Source organism: Vipera ursinii (genome assembly GCF_947247035.1).
Source record: "Vipera ursinii genome assembly, chromosome: 1".
Lineage (NCBI taxonomy): Eukaryota > Metazoa > Chordata > Lepidosauria > Squamata > Viperidae > Vipera > Vipera ursinii.
This window is the reverse complement of record NC_139512.1, coordinates 212,920,919-212,941,410: the sequence shown is the minus strand read 5'-3', so window position 1 is coordinate 212,941,410 and position 20,492 is coordinate 212,920,919. Positions and strand designations below refer to the sequence as shown.

The 20,492-nt window shown below is 38.9% G+C and overlaps 1 protein-coding gene across 2 annotated transcripts in view; it reads left to right on the top strand.

Moving 5' to 3' along the window:
- Positions 1–10,364: 10,364 nt before the first annotated feature.
- The window catches only part of VSNL1 (visinin like 1), a gene marked incomplete at both ends in the record, with an annotated part of 53,062 nt that continues 42,934 nt past the window's right edge, over positions 10,365–20,492 (top strand). For both annotated transcript variants that reach the window (XM_083358888.1, XM_083358887.1), the window contains one exon: positions 10,365–10,526. In XM_083358888.1, coding sequence (XP_083215014.1) covers positions 10,365–10,526 — 162 coding nt within the window. The remainder of the gene's footprint in view (positions 10,527–20,492) is intronic.

Below are 20,492 nucleotides of genomic sequence, written 5' to 3'. Positions count from 1 at the left end.
CTTGATAATAACATGCACCAGAATATAAATTTAGTTAAGCTTTTCTCTCCCCACCCTCAACTTATTTGAAATTAGCTTTTCTCCTGAATGAATCATATGTTGACTCACTTAGCTGACTAACTGCTTTCACCATTGTCAGTGCCTGTCTTGAAGCAAAAATCCATTATTTTCGTTCTCTTGGCTTACGATTCAATTTTTTTAATAATAACATCTCCACAGCAGTGCTGCATGTTATAAAAGGTAACCAAGGATGACTGATTAATAACAAGCCGCTTGAAAGAGGGATGTACCTCGGGAGCAATAGTCATAACAACACAAAAGCTTTGTTTAATATTTAAAAGCTTTCTTTTAATTTTTTTAAAAAATATTTTAAATATTTAAAAGCCTTAAAACACGTTATAATGTTCATTTCCATTGCTCACTAATGCAAATAGATATCTGATAATTATGTGTTCATTTCCTACAAGCAATAAAATCAATCTTTGAGGTTCCAGGAATGAATCTGCTGGGAATTCATATGTAAATTATCAGAATTGCTCAAGACTAAAATACTCTGTAGTACTCTTCATGTTCAATCCACAGCTGATACTAATATATACTGCTCAAAAAAATAAAGGGAACACAAGATAAGACATCCTACTATTACGGTAAATACAGTACGTTGTGTTGTTTAAGTGTTCCCTTTATTTTTTTGAGCAGTATAGTTTGGTCCTTTCTATTCTATTTTAATAGGGTACATATTTTAGACTTTGCACAAGCCTAGCCTCTTTTCTAGTTATTAACACAACCACATTTTTTTAAAGCCTTGGCATAAACCAGTTAATGAACTGACTTACTCAGAAGCCTGAAAAAAGGAGGATGAGTGCATTGCAATCCTGTATGAATCTATTGGTCTTCTTGCCTTAAGGAAGAAAAAACTATTGGTCCAGTAGTTCAGGCTAGAAAGCAAGAAACTGAGTTCAAGTCCCATCTTGGCCATGAAAGCCAACTGGATGACCATGGGCCAGTCACACTTTCTCAGCCCAATTTGGCATTATGATGTGTTGGAAAGCTGGTTGGGGAGACTGAAATCTCACATCTTCTGGTTGAATATATTCCTTGTTTGTTTCCTTTTTCCTGTCCTGTCCTAATGATCTAGCATGAAATAGATCCATTTGCCTCCTGGTAAATCATCATATCTCAAGTTCAAATTGACTGTTGTTCATAAACAGGTAACTTGTAGATTTTCACCACTGTTAAATAGATTCCAGAGTCAATACACATCCCTGCACATTGCCTGGAAGTTTATTTAATCATGGTGAAAGCTGACAAAAAATCGTAGTTGAGTTTCAATGACCTGGAGGTTGTCTGCTCTTTGCTTTGTGCTACATTCAGGCTGCCAGTTGGGCTCCAGCTTCTTTTACTCAGAATGTAGCTAGGGCATCCACCAGACTCGGTCTCTTGCCTTTGGCATGGCACCTGCCTTAATACCATCAGGCAGTCCCTAGCATTCCAGAGCAGAAATGGAATCTAAAAGCTGGGGGGTAAAATCAGTCCAAACCAGTTGCTGATACAGACAGCTTAGTACTAAAACAAGCAGCAAAGGAATTGCAAAATGTTCAGGGCAGCAGCATTACAAATACAGGCTTTTTTGCCACACTAATATTGATCTCTTGATTCTTCGTCTCTTCCAGGAGATCAAGAGATTGGTGTTCCCTTGGCAAAAACATCCATGGATACCCAGTTATCTATTATTTCCATAATCCATGAATTGACTCTACTGTCTGGTGTAACATAAGGGACATGTTAGCGGGTCTGGCCTGATGGGGGTACATGGGTTTTTATAGGCTTGTTTTATTATTCTTGTTTTAACTTGGGCATTGATTTAATTGTCTTTTAATGTTTGTATTGTTATTTATATTTACGCCCTGTGAACCGCCCTGAGTCCCTCTGGGAGAAGGGCGGTATAAAAATCTCAATAAATTAAATTAAATTAAATGGCAGACAAAGGTTGGGGAATTCCTAAAGTTACCTAGCTCAGGGCATCCACAACAAGGTGGTAAAAAGAAAGCCAAGATGGCAGTTGCAACAGAGATTTCTGGGTGGAGGAAATGGTAGACTGACCCAACCTGAGACAAAGACCTCTGAACGGGAGGCAAGTCCAGGCCAGCAGAACTTCTTCAGACAAGAAGAGACCACTAGATCACCCACCTGTGCTCCAGAAGATAATTCCTCATGAGGAGACCTGCAGACCTGAAAGGAGCCTGTGGATGACTCATGATTAGGGTGGGAGAGAAATACCAAGCTCACAGCCTTGAGCTGTTCAAGGACACTAACTTCACCCATATCTCCACTTTTCTATTGCACATTTTGAATACAATAATAAAGCTATAGAGATCTTCCAAGCAGCAGAGCATTTCAACTACCTGGTAAGTGATCCTCCAACCTGGATTAAAGTTAAAAGTAAAGAAACAGCTATAAGGATTTTAAAAATAATGAAAAACAAAAGCTTAACAAGAGTTTGAACTAAGAAAGTTTAAAGTAAACTAACAGGACAGTTGAATTTGCAACAGTATTTATTTTAAAGTGCTTTTGAATTAGTTAAATAAATAATACACATCTCCATGGCAGCAAGAACTGTTTAGGCTTGGTTAGCTTCATCAAACAAAAAGGTAAGGGAAAGTAGTGAAAGATCATCTGACTGTAAAACTATGGAATGCCAAATAGGACTAAACAGTTCAGGATACAGAGAAAGGGATGGGTGGGAAAATATTCTCCTTTAATTTTATATACAAATTATTTTAAGAACCAACATTTGGGTGAAACCTGAACTGTTTTTACTGGGACTTATAGATAACCAATGGGACGCGGTGGCTCAGTGGGTTAGGACGCTGAGCTTGTCGATCAGAAGGTCGGCAGTTTGGTGGGTCAAATCCCGAGTGCCGCGTAACAGAGTGAGTGCCTGTTACTCGTCCCAGCTTTTGCCAACCTAGCAGTTCGAAAGCACATAAAAATGCAAGTAGAAAAATAGGGACCACTACGGTGGGAAGGTAGCAGCGTTCTGTGCGCCTTTGGCGTCTAGTCATGCCGGCCACATGACCACGGAGACGTCCAGTACCTTTTAGGAGTGACCATGCCACTGGGCCTATTGAGACCTGTAGTTCAGCACGTAAATTCCCCAGTGTTGGCCTTTTTGCAAATTTGGTTAAAGAAAGTATTCTTATTTATTGCAGTGGCTTGTGGTCCATTTACTTCAAAAATAAGGTGCTACATATTGGCATTGTAAACAAAAAGCATTGTAGGAAGAGAGCCGTTAGTTTATGGTAGCCAAAATTCAGAAGGAATCTGGTGGCATCTTTTCAGAATAACACATTTTATTAAAAGACACAAGATTTTGCGAACAGCAACTCATTTCACCAGACTCCTGTTTTGTTTGCACTAAAGGAATAAATAATGTTTCTTTATTTTCATCAAAATAGAAGTGCTAAAACTCATGTGAGTGCACCCTTAAATATACTTTAAGCATTTCACATTTTAGGAAAGGCTTTAGAATACAGAATAAATGATGACTTAATTTTAAAAAAAACACAATATGTTATTAGTAACACACTGCTTTTCCATAAAAAATAATCTAAGCAGCTAGCAATGACAACATCCACATAAGAGAAGAAATAACACTGTACAAGCATATAAAAATCTGATGACAGCTGACAAATGGTGTCAGCCCAGGTTTTTTTTTAAAAAAAACAACAAATTAAAATATATACTAAGAATCTGAGTGGCAGGAAAAGAAAAAAAAGCAAATTATCCCACAAAGCCAAACATGCTTTTAAAATACAACCTGTCTTCCAACAGCACTTTCTTGTTCCCCATCTCTAGTTTCTTATTTATTGTATTCCTTCTTTACCATATATATAGAAGGTATTGTCACCCATAGCATACCATGCAATATATACTGCTCAAAAAAATAAAGGGAACACTTAAACAACACCATGTACTGTATTTAATAGTAGGATGTCTTATCTTGTGTTCCCTTTATTTTTTTGAGCAGTATATATTCTTTCCCACTGAAGAGATCTCACTCTTCAGTGTTATTTCAGCAGCATGAAGGCAGCCTAAATGTTGTTTCTGATAATAATAATAATAAAAAGGTTAGGCTAGAGCCAGGAAAGTGTCACCATGGAAAACAAGCTTATTACCAAGATAATTACCAATGCAGAGAATAAGTGCCCAAGCCCAGCAAGCTGGTACGTGGTTATTAAATCTCATTAGCATGTTTGTATTGGATGCATTTCTGTGTCAGTGCTGTTTAGCATAGTGCTACTTCTGTTCAGAGGTCTGCAAGAACGAGTCCCCACCTTCAGAACTTACCTTTTCTCAAGAGGTCAACTATGTAAGCCTTTCCTGCCCTCCAGAGATACTTTAATTCCTCTGCCCAGTCAACTCACACCCAGTCTTCTGTTCTGGTTTGGCAGTTGCTTTCTTACTGCTGGGAATGTATAAAGAAAAGGTGAGCTGAGTCAACGTCAAAGTTTTCCCGTCCATAACTTTACCAGCATCACTAACCTTGTAAGGCAAGCCATTCAGAGTCGCCTTGCAGCGAGATGGGTAGCAAATAAATTTAATAAAGAAACAAACAAACCTTGTACTTTATTCTTCCTGCTGGGTTGGGAGAAGTGTGCCAAGTAGACAAGGCTTTGAAATCTGCCTTTATTGAAGGTCACAGTGATTCTAGGTTTAAGTACAGTAATTATCTTGCTAGACCATGGCTACATTTTCTGTTTGCTGCTCCTTCCATAATCTCATTGATTTGTTTATTTCACATATGCATAGTCTCACTGCTTCCTGAGAATTTTTTAAAGGGTTGCGTTACAGTTTTGTTTAAAAAAATATTTTTATAATCTTTGGCAAGATGTTAGGTTCCCTGAAGCATGCAAACTATTCTATATTTTTTCTTAGGAATGACATTTTGCAAATCCCTTTATCCTTCTTATCAGTTAGTTTTGAAGAGATGGAAGCAAAGTAAGTATAATACTAAGGTGTTGCAGTAGGACTGAATTGTGTCAGGTTTAAGCCTGCATAAAAGCTCACTAGGCATGAATTACTTTGGACAGGCCATCCTTTTCTAGACAAGCGTTGCAGCTAGTGTGTTCAGACTACTTTATGCCACCTGGGTTTCAAGTGACAAGCAATAGTCCACATTGTCCATGTGCTTCTTTAGTGAGAATACAATTCCATCCAGATTTAGACACCTATTCAGTTCCTGGACATACAAGATTACAAACCACAGGGTGTTCATCTTGCTAAGCTTGTTTGGCTATTGTCCAAACCATTACAGCATCCATAACCTAATGCAGCATTTATATTGGCTCACCTGACAGAAGACAGGGAGAAATAGCTAGATATCCTGAGCTTACGGATGAAATCCACTCTCAGGCTTCAAATGTCTTGATCCAGCACCTGCAAATAGCTATAAAACCAGGGTATCAGAATGGGTTGCTATGGAATAGCCACAGCCCAGCAGTCTCCGAGCCAAGCAGATACCTTTTAAACTCATGTCTATTGGGAGGAGCAGAAGACTATTTCCTTACTCTGGTCCAAGGGTAACTTGCAGCCTGGTGCAGATAGATTGAGGCAATGCCACAATTGTATGTATATTGATTTCTTTGTCACCCTTGGATCAAACTTGACTCCCGATGAGGAGTCCATGCAGATTTCTTTGCCGCATTTTCAGAAGCCACTTGCCCTTGCTGTCTTCCCAGGGCTGAGAGAAAAATGACAGGCCCAATTTCATCCTGCTGACTTTGTTCCTGAGGCAAAATGAGAACACGGATCTCCCTGCTCTTATTCCAGTGCCTTAACAACCAGACTAATTTGGTGTACCAAATTGTTTACTCAGAAGTGAACCCCAGTGAGTTTCGGAAGCTGACGCCCAGCTAGATGGGTCCATGTCTGCAGAACCCTTGTTGCCCATTATAGAAAATTGTGATGGCTCCTTCAAAATAGTAGTGAGTTGCTCCATTTTTCTTCTTTGCAGTAAAACTGACAAGCAATCTTTTCCTAAGCTGTATCATATGGTAACTTAATACCCAGGTCTCAGGGTGGAGGGACTCAGTTTTAATAAGGACGGGGAACACATATTTCCAATTCAGGTCTGAGATCAAAACCAGAAAATGAACAAATCAAGATATATGAGTTGCTTCCTCCCACAGTCAGTTCCTTCCAACTGATGAAGAAAATCTATCTTCTTTCTTGTGAACAGATTACTTTCTAATTTTAAGGGGAAAGACTTTTTTTCCCCCAGATTTATGCATCTCAGCTTTGAAGAGCTGCCATTTCCAAGATTTATCTAGTGCCTTGAATATGAATAGAGCAGAGGGCAAAATTTCTGTTGCTTCCTCTTGAAGGAATGGAGGCAGGTTGCTGGCAACTTTTCCTCCAATAAATTATATAAGAAGGGGTCCAACACATGACAGGGGCCTGACAGCTTTTTATCGCTTCTGTCTGCCTTGCACGCTGGCAGGAGTATAAAGAAAGGCTGTCTTAAAAGAAGCCTGAGAACAGAGGAATGGTGCCCAGAGGTCTGTCAAGAGTCACAGTTATTACCAGGGCACAGCAGGGGAAGCTTCTTCATGAAAAATAACAGGAAAATTGGCCTCTTATCACATTTGTGTGGAATTCAGTACCTGCTTCGGATGTTTTTCTCAGTATTCCCTCCCCCCCCCAATACACTTTGCATAAGTTAGGATCAACATTTGAGAACTTCCATTCAGCTAGTAAACATGGCGCTCTATTTTACAATTGAGAACTGCTCATTTTACCCTTTCCTGTGTTCTTAGCTTCTGCATTCTCCAAATCCAGAAAAAAGGATGCTACAACACTTACAAATGATACCGGTCTTTTATAAGTATGCTTCTTGCTCCAAAAGGGGTACAGAGGAGAGGTATTCAACAGAACTCACAGTCCACTATGATCTTAGCTTTGCAGTTGGTCTTCCTTTTTTAAGAAAAATTAGAAGTGTGAAATTTACCTAGTCCTGAATGCCATCTCCCCCTTCTGTAACTGGTAATCCAAGGTCTTCCTTAATTCAGAATGATTGAAAGACATTAAAAGATGGATGGATGGATGGATGGATGGATGGATGGATGGATGGACAATATGTTCAGCTTTCAAATTGTTCATATTCTCTGAATTCATCAGTTAGCCATAAGCAACCTACTTAGTCTCAACCTGAAACCCCACCAATCTACAAAAGCAAAATCAATAATATAGTAAAGATGGCAGCATTACCAGATGTAGAGTGTTTTGGAAATTGGGACACCCAAAAAAACATTGCTTTTTCTAGTTTTCACTAATGTCTAGTCAGGGCGATACTACATGGATATAATGCGATGCGTTATTTCCTCCTCATGGAAATGTCAGCCCCATGTTTAATTCCCAAATGGTTCTAATGTTAAAAGAGAATAACAGTAAATTTATTCTGACCTCAGCTTGAGACCTTGGCCAGATGGTTAAGTGAATCTAGGGGACCTGTCCAGAATACCATTTTCCTGCCTTGATATCTTTCATGTAGCACAAATGGTACTCCTCTCTTCCTCTATATCTCAGTTATCCTGTCAGTAATTTTGCGATGTAGATTAGGTTAAGAAATAAAATGAAGATCACCCAATGAACTTTACAGCAGAATGGGACTACGAATCTGAGTATGATCCTAATCAAATATTCAAATCAGTATACAATACTGTGCTACATTCCTTATTTGTGTTCCAGAGATTTTATAGCAATCGTGGCAGTGACAACATTGTAATTTTTAAGATTACTGCAATAGCAAGGAGAAAGTTTGAACAGGATTTTGCAACGTTTTGGTGGTAAGGCCAAAAGGTTAATAATAAAGGCAAAAACGTTAGAAAATCAGGCGGCAATCTCAAACCCATGTGAAAATCGCTGAAGTCTTATCAGAGGTGGTAAAATTTTGCAATTGTTGCCATTATTTTAATTTTGATATGTTTGCCATTTAGGAATGTCACATTTACTGAATTATTGTGTGCTAATTTATTGAAGTCACTGCCAAAATACCACTTCATTAGAACATTCTGGATTGATCTCATTTGTTTTTGTTTTTAATTTTCTTAAGTTTAGAGTCAAAATTAATTACACAGCTTTGATGTAAATTACGATATCGCCAGTAATTTCATATCTGCAACATCAGTCTGGTATTCTTTTTCAGTTTTGTTGCCTATTGGTTCCAGCATAAAACAGATCAGTAGATCTCAGAAATTACAGCTCAGATTTTGCTCAGAAGGTAGGGTATCTAATGTTAGTTTGATTTTATGGACAAGGTTTTTTTTGTTGTTCTTGTTTTTCAAATAAATGTAATATAGCTTGACTTCTCCAGTTCCCCCCTTAGCAGAAGGTTCAGAAAAATGCTATAGGGAACCACACAATTAGCCTATTTATTTAAAAGTATTGTATAAATACCATTCAATGAATACAAATACAGACTAAATTTGCATAGGATTTTGTATTTAGGATAATAGGCAATCAAGAGTTCTCTGCATCTATAATTGGCAAGATATAGGGGAGCAAACATTCTAGAACAGCTAGCAAACAAACTACAATGTTTTTAAAAAAAAACATTCCAAGCATGTTTCCAGCTATAATTCTGATTGTCTCTGTTGGATTTTGTGAAATGAACCTCTGAGTAAACACATTCAAATTTGCACTTCCATCATTAACTTCTTAGCATGTGTTTTTCCCAAATCCCTACAAGTTGGTCCCATAATTCCTGCAACTTATCTGGAGAACACCAGGATGGAGAAAGCTTTGTGGTGGTTGCCACCTATTAGAGCATAATGGTGTTTCTTTGTGCTTTTGCAAACTGCTTATTTGTTTGCTTGTTTATTTGTAATAATCACCAAAGCTTATTTTTTAAGCCAATAGGTAACAACACCTTGCTTATCTTGATTAATTTCAAAAAGCTAAGATAGTTTTCACCAGTTTGGCGCTAAACTGGCTAGACTAGGAATTTGGAAAAAAATATCCCAGAAGGAAAAAGAAATGACAAAGCACTTCCATCTTTCCCCCCCCCCAAGAAACTATATAGATAGATGTGTTCAACATCTCACCAGAGGTGAAGCTTAGTTCAGTGCAGATTTTTTTTACCTTTCCTTTAATTCTTTTGGTGTGTGTGTGTGTGTGTGTGTGTGTGTGTGTGTGTTTATGGTGGCTGCAAGTATGGTATAGTGTCACAGAAATGAACCCCATTCATTGTAACAATATAGAACAGTACATTGGAAAGTGTTGGGATCCATTTACTGATAGGCTAGATAATCCATGAATTACAGTTTTCTTGTTCTCATTAATTAAATCTGCAACAAGAAGTCTCTGGATTCACAGCTTGATAGAAACTCAGAACTGTAGTAGGGACTGTAATTAGCAATCTAGTTTTGATAATAAAAGAAGTAGTGTTTGAGAAGAAGATGGAAGAATAAAGCTGTATAATTATGATTGAGGATTGTATGGAGCAAGCCTGCTCATCTGGCACAATTTTCTCCATTCAAACTGAAGAAGGGAAAAATGGTTTTGTTTTACCAATTCAACAAATACAAGGGAATAATGAATGCATAGGATTACAGCTATTTGTTTATATTCAGGTTTTTAAGGAAGGCTTAAAAGCTAGCTTAAAAGCTATTGGATTCTATATAAGGATAGAGATTCTTGGTTTACGCAGTAGCTTAAAAACTTAGGTAAGGTGTTATAATCTGGCCAGACCATCTGCAAGAAAAGTAGCTAAAAGAAGCAGCTGTCTCATTATTAAGAATGTTTGATAGAGGGTTGCTATGTTTTGAGAAAGGCAAGTGAACCAAGATATTTTTTGACATGACTTTTTAATGTTAAGACTGCGCATTGATTTTACCAATGTTGGGGAAAAAATTATACTCTGAATCAGCCATTTTCCAGGTCCTCAGGTGAAAGATTAAGTAGCTACAAGCTGTAACAATTTTGTACAAGAACTTTCAACTAAATTTATACAATGGTATTATGTCAAGCATGGGATGGATGGTCTTCCACCTCTGGAAGGCATTTGTCTGCAATAACCAGTTGTGGAGAAAAAAAATACAGTACCTGCGATTGATATCCAAAAGTAGCCTTAGGGCAGGGATGTCAAACTTGCAACATGACGTGTCGCGATGTATCGTGACTTTTTTGCCATTGTCAGCAATGGGGTGGATGCGGTTTTGCTATGATGCATCCAGCCCGTGGGCTGGCAGTTTGACACCCTTGCTTTAGGGGGTTGGCTTCAAAATAATTCCAATGATTAAATGGTAATCATCCATTAGTACAAGCCACTTATAATAATATCTCTCTTGTTTTTCATAGGCATAATGGGGAAGCAGAATAGCAAACTGGCTCCTGAAGTGATGGAAGATCTGGTGAAGAGCACGGAATTTAATGAACATGAACTCAAGCAGTGGTACAAAGGATTTCTAAAAGATTGTCCTAGTGGAAGACTGAACTTAGATGAATTTCAGCAGCTTTATGTTAAGGTGAGCTCACAGTTTGTGGCATGTCATACCTCATTGATAACATGGGTCAAGACTAATTAATTGTATCATTTGTAGCCAAGCTACTTAGAGTGGTTTTTTGACAGCAGCAAAATCATAATCAGTGACAAAACATGCCCTCTCTGCTATTGGCTGCCTCCTCCTCCTCCTCCTCCTCCTCCTCCTCCTCCTCCTCCTCCTCCTCCTCCTCCTCCTCCTCCTCCTCCTCCTTCATTTTACAATAAATACATAGAGAATGTCCCATTCAAGAGTACTTAGACCCTTTAGAAAGTGGGGAGATCACCCAACACATGCTAGACCACTTCCTTCTACTCAACATAAAAGCACGTCAAAGAATTGTTAATAAACAATGGAATGACAGCACAATTTTTTATATTCTTTCCTGCCTTCTGTCTCATTTTGTTTTGCTGGAAAACATTTTGTAAATGTGTGTGCAGAGCGTGCATATTTTTTGGGCTTATATGCTGCTTCAGTGGTAATTGATTCTAAGCAACATATGTGCTCTAATTATCAACAAAACCCTTTGTCATTAATATATGTGTTGATGAACAGACTGTACTCTTTACTTTTATTTATTAAATTTATTTATTTTTTAAATTTATTCACTATCCATCTTGCTGTCACTCTGGGCAGCTTACAGTCTGGTAAAACAATATTATTAAAGGCTAAAATATAGGATTAGGATAAGTACATTAAATATATTAAAAACAACAAAGAAATAACTAAGTAGGGAGTAAACAATTTTCAAAATAATATTAGAATTGTTTAATTCAGGTTAAATACATTGATTTTTCCCTTGGGGTAAATTATTTTTATATGGAAAACTTTTCATAAACTAGCATAAACTGTTTTAAAGGAGAGGAGATAATGAGAGTACAAGATGAAAACTGAAGACTTGAGAAAGATACAGTGAAGGATCACAACCTAAAATTTATTTCTACAGGCAAAATAAACTTAGTATCCCTTGCTGGTTAACATTTACTTAAATGTTTTATTATCCGTATGTCTTTCTTCACTCCTTTTACTCCTTTCCTATTTATCTCATCAGATGTGCTGTTAAATACACACACACACACACACACACACACACACACACACACACACACAAATAAAAAAAATAAAAGCAATGTTAATTGAAACTGCATACAAAATAACAGAAGATTGAACTGATCTCTGTAAACCTCCACAGATGCACTCAGAATAGATTCGTTATTTTCCAGATCTCTGTCCCAGCATTTATGTGACAATTTGGAGGCTGTTTATTCTACCAATTCTTGATTTACTTCTCTTGGTTGACTGGGGATTTCTAGTGGCTGAGGACCACCACTCCAGCAATGAAAATTACTTCATTAACAGTGTCTTCAAGGTTAACATGGATTCCATAGACAACTCTAATATAGCCAGATAGGCAAAGATATTGAAAACTTGAAGAGTTGAGAAGCAGGTTAACCCAGAAGCAAACTTCAATCCAAATAGAGCAGGGGTGTCAAACTCAATTTCACTGAGGGCCGCATCAGCATTGCAGTTGCCCTCAGGGGGCTGGGTGGGCATGGCCAGGGTGGGCGTGGCCTACTGGGTGGGCATGGCTAGAGTGCCTATGGCCTACTGGGTGGGTGTGGCCAGCTCTACATCGTTCGCATCAAGGGTGCCTATGGGGGCCTGGGCAGGAGTGGGACAGATCTGAGGGTCTCTGGCAGAAGGAGGGTCTCTGGGCCAGGGCCAAGGCAGTGGGGGCTGTTCCCTCACTGTTTCCAGGATGGCTTTGCGGGCCACATGAAACCACTTCGCGGGCCGGATCCGGCCCCCGGGCCTTGTGTTTGACATGTCTGAAATAGAGGATAATCTTGGGCAGATTAATATCAGCTGAGTTTAAATGGGCACTAAGGCTCTGTAAACCACAGCAATGCCCACAACTCGCTATAACTGGAATCTGAAAGAGAGCAGGAGCCCAATATTTTCCATAAAAAATATTTCAAATATAGTGTACTGTATACAGCACAGTTTCAAATCCATTCATGAGGGGTATGTCACATTTTCCCCCGAGTTGACGTAATTTGATTTCTAATTTTGACTGGTTAATACTGAACTTGGGGAAGTGACACCTAGATTGATATACTAGATATCAGTCAGGGTATCTAGATACAGGTCCTAGGTTTACGCTACATGATTGAGCAGTGTTTCAACTGTAATTATTGCAGTGCCATGGAACATGAGTGCTGACATTGTTCCTGGATTGCCTGAAGTTTTTAAAATGAAAGTTGGATATGAAAAGCTGACCATGATAAAGACTTCCAGGTTCAGTTTATTGTTTGTCGCCAAGACTAATGCATTTGTTGCAAGTAAGTTTACTGTGCAAGTATGGTTTACTAGATGCTAACAAATGATAGCCGGCTTTTTCATAGCTCTCCCTCTACAAATATGCAAGAACAGGGCAGACTAACTATACTGGATCACTAATAACAGCAAGAGAAGGAATAGGAAAAGCACATTGTGCTTCATGGATTCACTTTGTAGCACAGTAGTGAAATACACACTATATACAATTGCAAAATCTTTGAGATTTACTGTCATCGCTGGCAATTTTCTGAAACTGGTCTGATCAACTCTGTACTACAGTCATGGACCAGCATAAAACTAGTCTGCTATTGCATATATTGAAAATCACATTCTTAACATTTAAAACTTTGAGAGAGGTCAGTTTGGCTGCATTTGTTCTGTACCAGCCTGCTACCGGCCCTGCAGAAAAGGCAGGGACAACCCCTTTACAAACGGCAAGAGGCTGGAATTACGCCTGCCAAATTTATAGCTACAAAAACAAACAAGACACGAACCAAGAAACAGGAGCTTTAAGAAACATGAACCATCCAAGCGGTTGCCTTCAGCAAACCAGCCCTCCCAGACATTCCCCTTATATAGAGTTCAGGGCGTGGCTTCTCTCTGCCTCCTTCCGAGAAGCCCCATTGCCTTCCTCTGTTTACTCCTAATTGACTGCCTCCTGCGTCGGGCGTCCTTGAACAGGGCCAGCTGTGGGTCATCTTCATCCACACTGTCAGGCTCACACAGCTGGGTCTCCGTGGTGACCAAGTGGGAGGGGCCTGGCTGAGGGCTCTCATCAGCAAGATCTTCAACCCCCTCAGCAAGGTCTTCAACACCCCCCTCCTCCTCTGAGTCGTCCGACCCAACTGCCGAACCCACAGGCTGACCCTGAATCACAACAGCATTCTGCTTTGTCATTTTGTATGGTCTAATATTATAAAATATAACTATTTTATATTATTTAAGCTGGTGCCTTACTCTAACCACACTGCTTTATTGAAAAGGCAAGGTCTTATGAAAGGGCACTGTTTTTTTTTCCTGGCTGTGGATGTCATGCTTAATAACTTCCACTAACTATTTTGATATTATGCTTTTGTCGAGCTGCATTTGATTCTGATTCAGTTTTCCTACAACTTATGGATGATAAACCTACACATTTATAATGAAGCTTATTTTTATGAGCAAATCTATTTTTTGGATGCAAGCGTTCTTTATCAAACTAAATCTGGTATTCTGTATGGTAACAAATTCCAGAGGGCTTGTCTGTTGAATAGAGATGGAAATAGAGATGGAGGCTCCCTAAAGACTAAACTGATTGTAATGCAAGCTGATCAGTTGGGCTCTAATCCATGAAAGCTTTTAACAAATGTGTTTGTCTTTATGCAGCCCCAAGACTGTTGTTTATGTTACAGCTGCCCCTTCAGAAGACTACCTATAATAAAATCAATTTGATTATACTTCATTGTACGAGAGAACATATAATGGATGATGAAAGCATAGGAGCAGTTTTTCCCCAGCATGCTACAAAACATGGAGACATGTTCAGTGCAAGACTGAGATTGGAGCAGAGGTTTGCAATGAAGGCCTCTGTCACAACATCAGCCAGCTTGGCCAAAACGAAATGAAATTCTCTTTTTGATTGTCTAAATTACAAGCATACTTACAAAATAAGATTCTACCTTTTCAATATCTCTGAAAACTGCAAAGAAACTAGATTTGATTGTCAATTTTTTTTTTCAGCTTCTAGCTACATTTCCTTGACTCTCAGGAGAACTAGAAGTCTAAACTTGTAGCATTTGTGGAAAAGAAATGTAAAAAGATTCAGAAAGCCATTTCCCCAAGTTTTATAATAGAGAAGTTAAATGGTTAGTGGGTGCAAGTATTTCATAAAAGGAAAATGAAATACTTTTCTCAAGGTATCCTTAGGCAAAGAATTGGTAATTTTGAATCTATAAGTTATACCAGCTTCCTTTTGTGTCTCTGTAGAGTCTCTTCTGCACTAGTTTTTGATGGACAACTAAAAACAAATATCTTACAGACTGGTTTTCTTTCACTGTTATTTAGTCTTAATGGATTGCACTGAGGCTGTTCTCTGGATATATTGACATAATTTAAATTGATGTTTCATAATTCACTCTGTAGTAAGCTGCCCAGTGTTGTATTTTTTTTAAAAAAAAACACTATCAGATTACTTCTGATTTTTGTCTATCATAGACTAACATGGCTCTCTAACAGTACGCTGATTATGGAAAGCAAAGGGAAAAAACATCTTTTCAAATGAGCACATTTTCACTATTTTTATGTGATATTTATTAAAGAAAAATATTTTTAAAAGTTAAGAGGTACAGAAAATCATGAAATATAGAAAAGTGGAAAAGATATTTTTAAAAAGGGAAGAAAGATAGAAGAAAAAGTGAACAACGGGATAGATCCAGAAAGAAACAAGAAACAAAAGAAAAAAAATATTTAAAGAAGCCACTTCCCATCTTCTTTGCAGCAGCTACAAACATAGTTAATACTGTTTCCACCCTCATAAATTGCATAATCCAGTCTCCTTTCTTCCTATGTATAGCTGTTTTTAATCAGTAAATTCATAATTCACCAGTTCATATTTATCAATTTTCAGCAAAAAGTCCATAAAAGGTTTCCAGTCTTTTTATGAAAGTACTTAGTCCAACTACTTTCCTAATCAAGCAAGCCAATTTAGCTATTTCTACGAGTTCTGCCATCTTCATGATCTACCCTTCTTCCATTGTAGGTATTTCTGGATTTTTCATCTTGGTGCTGCATTTTAGTTTTATAATGAAATTTATCTCTAGCCTTGTAAAGAATAAAAAAGGGGAAAGAAGAAAGGACATCTTAACAAAACAGACCGAAACTTATGTCAGATATAACCCAAGTGAAGCAATTTCAGATGCTGTCAAAGATTAAGCATATGCTTAATTTTCCTACTGAAGTCAGTGTGACAACGCATGCTTTAATTTTTGGTTGTAACGGAGTTCGAAGTATCACAACATTACCACAGCATTGTTTTCTTTATGGAATGATTGAATATGCCTCATACTCGTTAAAAAGGATAGGGACATCTTTTTAGAGCCTACCGCTGCACTGGCAATGCAACATTTTTTCCTGTTTTTATATCCTATAACACTTCTGTTTTCTCTCTCAAGAACCGCCTACTCACATGAAAAGAGTGTGTTGTGCCAAATACTTCCTCGCATAGTAGGCAACAGCAGTTGCTTATAACCTTGTGGGTTTGTCAGGAGCCAGGAAAGCGTTGCTTCGTGCCACACTTGCTCAACCATTATCTTATTTCCAAAAAACGTGGCTATACTTCACATTCAGTAGCTTGGAGACCTTCTTACAAAATAAAATTAAAAGAGAGAGAGATCAGTGCAGTGATTTGTTTGGAAATGCGTACCTGCCCAGAAGAATTACGTCAAAAATAAGCTGAGGTTGACAGAAAGCTTTTCTGTGGCTGCTCCTCCCTCCAGCAGTTCAACAGAGCCCATTTTTTAGCCATGTGGAAGGCTGTTATGACCTCGGTAGCTTTACCAAGATACCAGGACAAGTTGGTAGAGAAAGGTACTATGGAAGGGCAACAGATCCTGCTGTTGGGCATTCCAAGGAGACAATTAATTTGATGTATGTATGTATGTATGTATGTATGTATGGGATTTGTATGCCGCCCTATCTCCCAAAGGACTCAGGGCGGCTAACAACGATAAAAACACAAAATACAGACATTAAAAGGTATTAAATCAAATTATCCCATAAATAGTCCAATTAAAAACACAATAAAACAAAATTAAGAAAACTGTTTACTGTTTTTACTGTTTTATGATTGTTTCATTAGCTTTATTGTTATTGTGAGCTGCCCAGAATTGCTTAAGGTGAGCAGTCATATAAATCTTACAAATGAATAAATAAAACATCTCGAAGGTTGAAGGGGTAGTTTACCTCCTGATAAAAGTATTTCACCTCAAGTATCAAGGGGATCATTTTAGGACAATAATCATACCATACTTTAAAAGTTAAACCCATTTGTTCAAAAAGGTGGAAGACCCCCCCTTCTTCCCCACCGGTTATTACACTTCATATCAGCTCCCTGTGTTGACTTCTGAACGCCCTTCTACCTTCTTAGCCAACATGGGAATTGAAGGTCCCCATATGTGACAAGGATGATTGCCATGTATCAGGCTTTTTTAAGACCAGCCAAAGGCTGCCATCAACTACATAATTTGAGGAGCAGAATTACTCAAAATTTTGGGGAATCCTTTACCAGGGTTCTCAGGTAATAACTCAATTTCACTCAGGCTGTTGAAGGTTCATAAGCTGGAATAAGGGAGTCATGATAAATTGTAAGGGAGCTGGTAAATTGTACTGCTGGTTTCAGAAAAGGTTGTTTGGCTGATTGTGTGAAGTTATATTGCATTCTGGCTGAGAAAGTACACGTTTGTTTGCTGAGCATTTGACCTAAGAGGGTGTTTCCCAGCCTCTGCAAATTTAAGATGTGAGGACTTCAGCTCCCAGCTACAGCTCGCCTGTTAATCTGGTGATGTGATTGTGGGCGAAGCCATGTTTCTCAGCTGCTTAGCTTCAGAAAACACCTTTTAAAAAGATGATTGGGAAGTAGGAATTTGTGACTTGACCAACAATCAAGAATGAAGAATTTTGTGAGGAAAGTTAGTGGAAATAGGAGACAGGATAGGATATCTCGAATACTGCCAAAAAACGGAGATAAGAGGGCAGCAAAGTGACTTGTGGGGGCGTATCAGGTTTACCTTCTTACTAGGTATCATAATTATACTTTTCAATTATGCCTTTCAATTGTTCTGGAGGAGAAGATGAAAGGACGAGAGGCCAGCTTTTTTTCTTTCAGACACATCAGAGAAAGTGAGGTGCACACCGGTAGCCCATATATGTAGCACTGAGATATAAATATTCAAGTAAACACTGTCTTAAGAACTTTTAGATTTAGTTATGTTCCGTGTTTCCCCGAAAGTAAAGCCTACCAGGAAAAATAAGCTCTAGCTTGATTTTTGGAGGTGGGCCTAATATAATCCTTACCCCAAAAATAAGCTCTAGTTTTGGGGCGAGGCACACACCTAAGGCACACACACATCCTGAGATACCTTAAGATTTTAGAGCTTAAATGGACTCCAGAAGATGGTAGAGGACAGGAAGGCCTGGAGGAATGTTGTCCATAGGGTTGCGATGGGTCGGACACGACTTCGCAGCTAACAACAACAAGACACCTAAAAATCAAGTTAGGGCGGGGTTGTAGGTGTGGAGCTGGTCCACGCACCCCACACCCAATCACCTTGCAGCCAGGCCTCTCCTCACTGGCCCACTTCTTCTGAAGCGTTTTCTGCGGCCAAGCCTACATTTCTCAGTCACAGGCTTTTCCGCAAGACCTCTGCAGCCAAGGACCGAGCTATGGATTAAATCCATAGTTCGGTACTCTGCTGCAGAGGCCTTCCAGAAAGTCCTGACTGTGAAATATAGACCAGAATGAAGCTACTCCTTCGGCCACAGAAGAAGTGGGCTGGGCGAGGCTGTCGGTGCCAGAGGTGAGTATAAAAGACATCCCCCGAAAATAAGATCTGGTGCCTCTTTGGGAGGGAAAAAAAAAGACCTGGTCTTATTTTCAGGGAAAGACAGGTAGTATTCAAAGAGTAGCACAATTTAAGAAGATTATCTGCCTGATCAAATGTGAAGTGCTGTCTGTTCTTTTATTATTTCTCTGAAGGCAGAGATCTTGGTTACAAGTGTGTTTCAGGCAGTTTGTTTAGTGTCCTATTAGCTCCCTGGGGAAACGCCTAGTACTAATACTGGGATGGCAAAATTATTTCTGCAACGGAGCACTGTGAAATTTTAAGTGTAGGCTATTATGTCCCTAGAGAACACGGTGGAAGAAATTACATAAAGGTGAGGAGCAGAGATTTTCCAAAACACAGAAAGTGTGTTCATAAGCACACTGGCAAAAGAAATAAAAAAAACCTTCAAGTTTGATCTACTTTCATAAAGTGGGGTTCTTTTTATCAGAAATATGGATTTCCTTTGTCAACTGGTAATCCTACATTGGAGAGGGGAAAAATAAGGAAATAGGAGGACAAATGTCAGGAAAAGCATCTGAGGTAATTCAGTTGATACTTAGGCACCAAGAAAGTAGTGTGTGGCAACTCAGAGCTGTGGAAAAGGTGCTTCACAACTCCAAGTATAATTCTGATTTGGGCTTAGAGGCTGTTGTGGGGATAAACAGCTCAGACTCAACCCAGAAAAAAACAACAGATCAACTACAACAATTACAAATACAAATAGGAGAATTTATTTATTTATTTATTTATTTTTGGGACTTATATGCCACCCTATCTCCCGAAGGACTCAGGGCGGCTAACAACAATAAAAACAACAATACAAAAGTTAAAAGAAATTAAATAAACAGCCCCAATAAATAAGTTAAACTAAACAATTAAAAATTAAAACATTTTAAAAACCCTGTCGTCAGTCCAGGTCAGCCTGATGAAAAAGGAAAGTTTTAAGGCCGCGGCGAAAGGACCAGAGATCCGGGGCCATCCGGAGCTCAAGGGGGAGTTGGTTCCACACAGCGCTCCCACAGAGAAGGCCCTCCCCCTGGGGGTCGACAGCCGACATTGTCTAGCCGACGGCACCCTGAGGAGGCCCTCTCTGTGTGGCCGCACTGGGCGATGGGAAGTCGTTCCTGGCAGCAGACGGGAATACTTCAAATTTTAAACGTTAGATATTTAAAACTAATTCACCAAAGTGCAAAACAATTTTGTGAACCATAATGTTAAATGATTAAACTGCTATTAACATGCTATATGGTTAAACTGCTAAAGTAGTATATGAATGCACACAAAAATCATTGTGGACACATATTTGAGCACACCAAACACATATTGGAAAAGAAAAACAGCATAAAAGCATGCAAATGTTGTATAGTTATACAATGCTAATATGAGAAATACTTTACTGCCTAAAGCCACGGCAGGCGCAAGAAATTTTCTTTTGGAGACATGAAGGTTCCAGTCCAACAATATAAAGCAAAAAAACAACATTTTGAGAACAGGTAGACCCTCTATAAGGAACCAGAATTCTGAAAGTAGGACACTGTTTCCTATAGAAAAGACATTGAAGGAATACGTGATCTTAGAGCCTCAGGTTCTTTTAGATCACAAAATCAAATTTGCTCTGTAAAATGCGACTGTTATGTCTTCCTTCCAGTATTGCAGAGGGCAAGTCATTCAAGCAGGCAAAATTGGAAGTTCTGCAGTTTGTTGTTGTACAGGAATTATTGAACAGTTAGTCCTCAACTTGTGACTGATTACTTAGTAACTGTTTGAATTCACAGTGGACCTCCTCCCCCCAAAAGCTACTTAATGATCTAGTTCCAGAATTTTGATAGCTGCTACAGACACACATTTCATGGTCACATGGCCGCATTTCAGGTACTTGGCAACCAGCTCACCTGTGTTAGGATGTTAGCCTGCAGCAGGGGAGGGAGGGTATGTAGCCAACTCAGAGCCTTCCCAGAAAGAGGCCCAGATTAAGAGACTGTGCATTCCCAGGCTGGATGGGGGAAGGGAAAAAGGTTTGGGATACCCACAC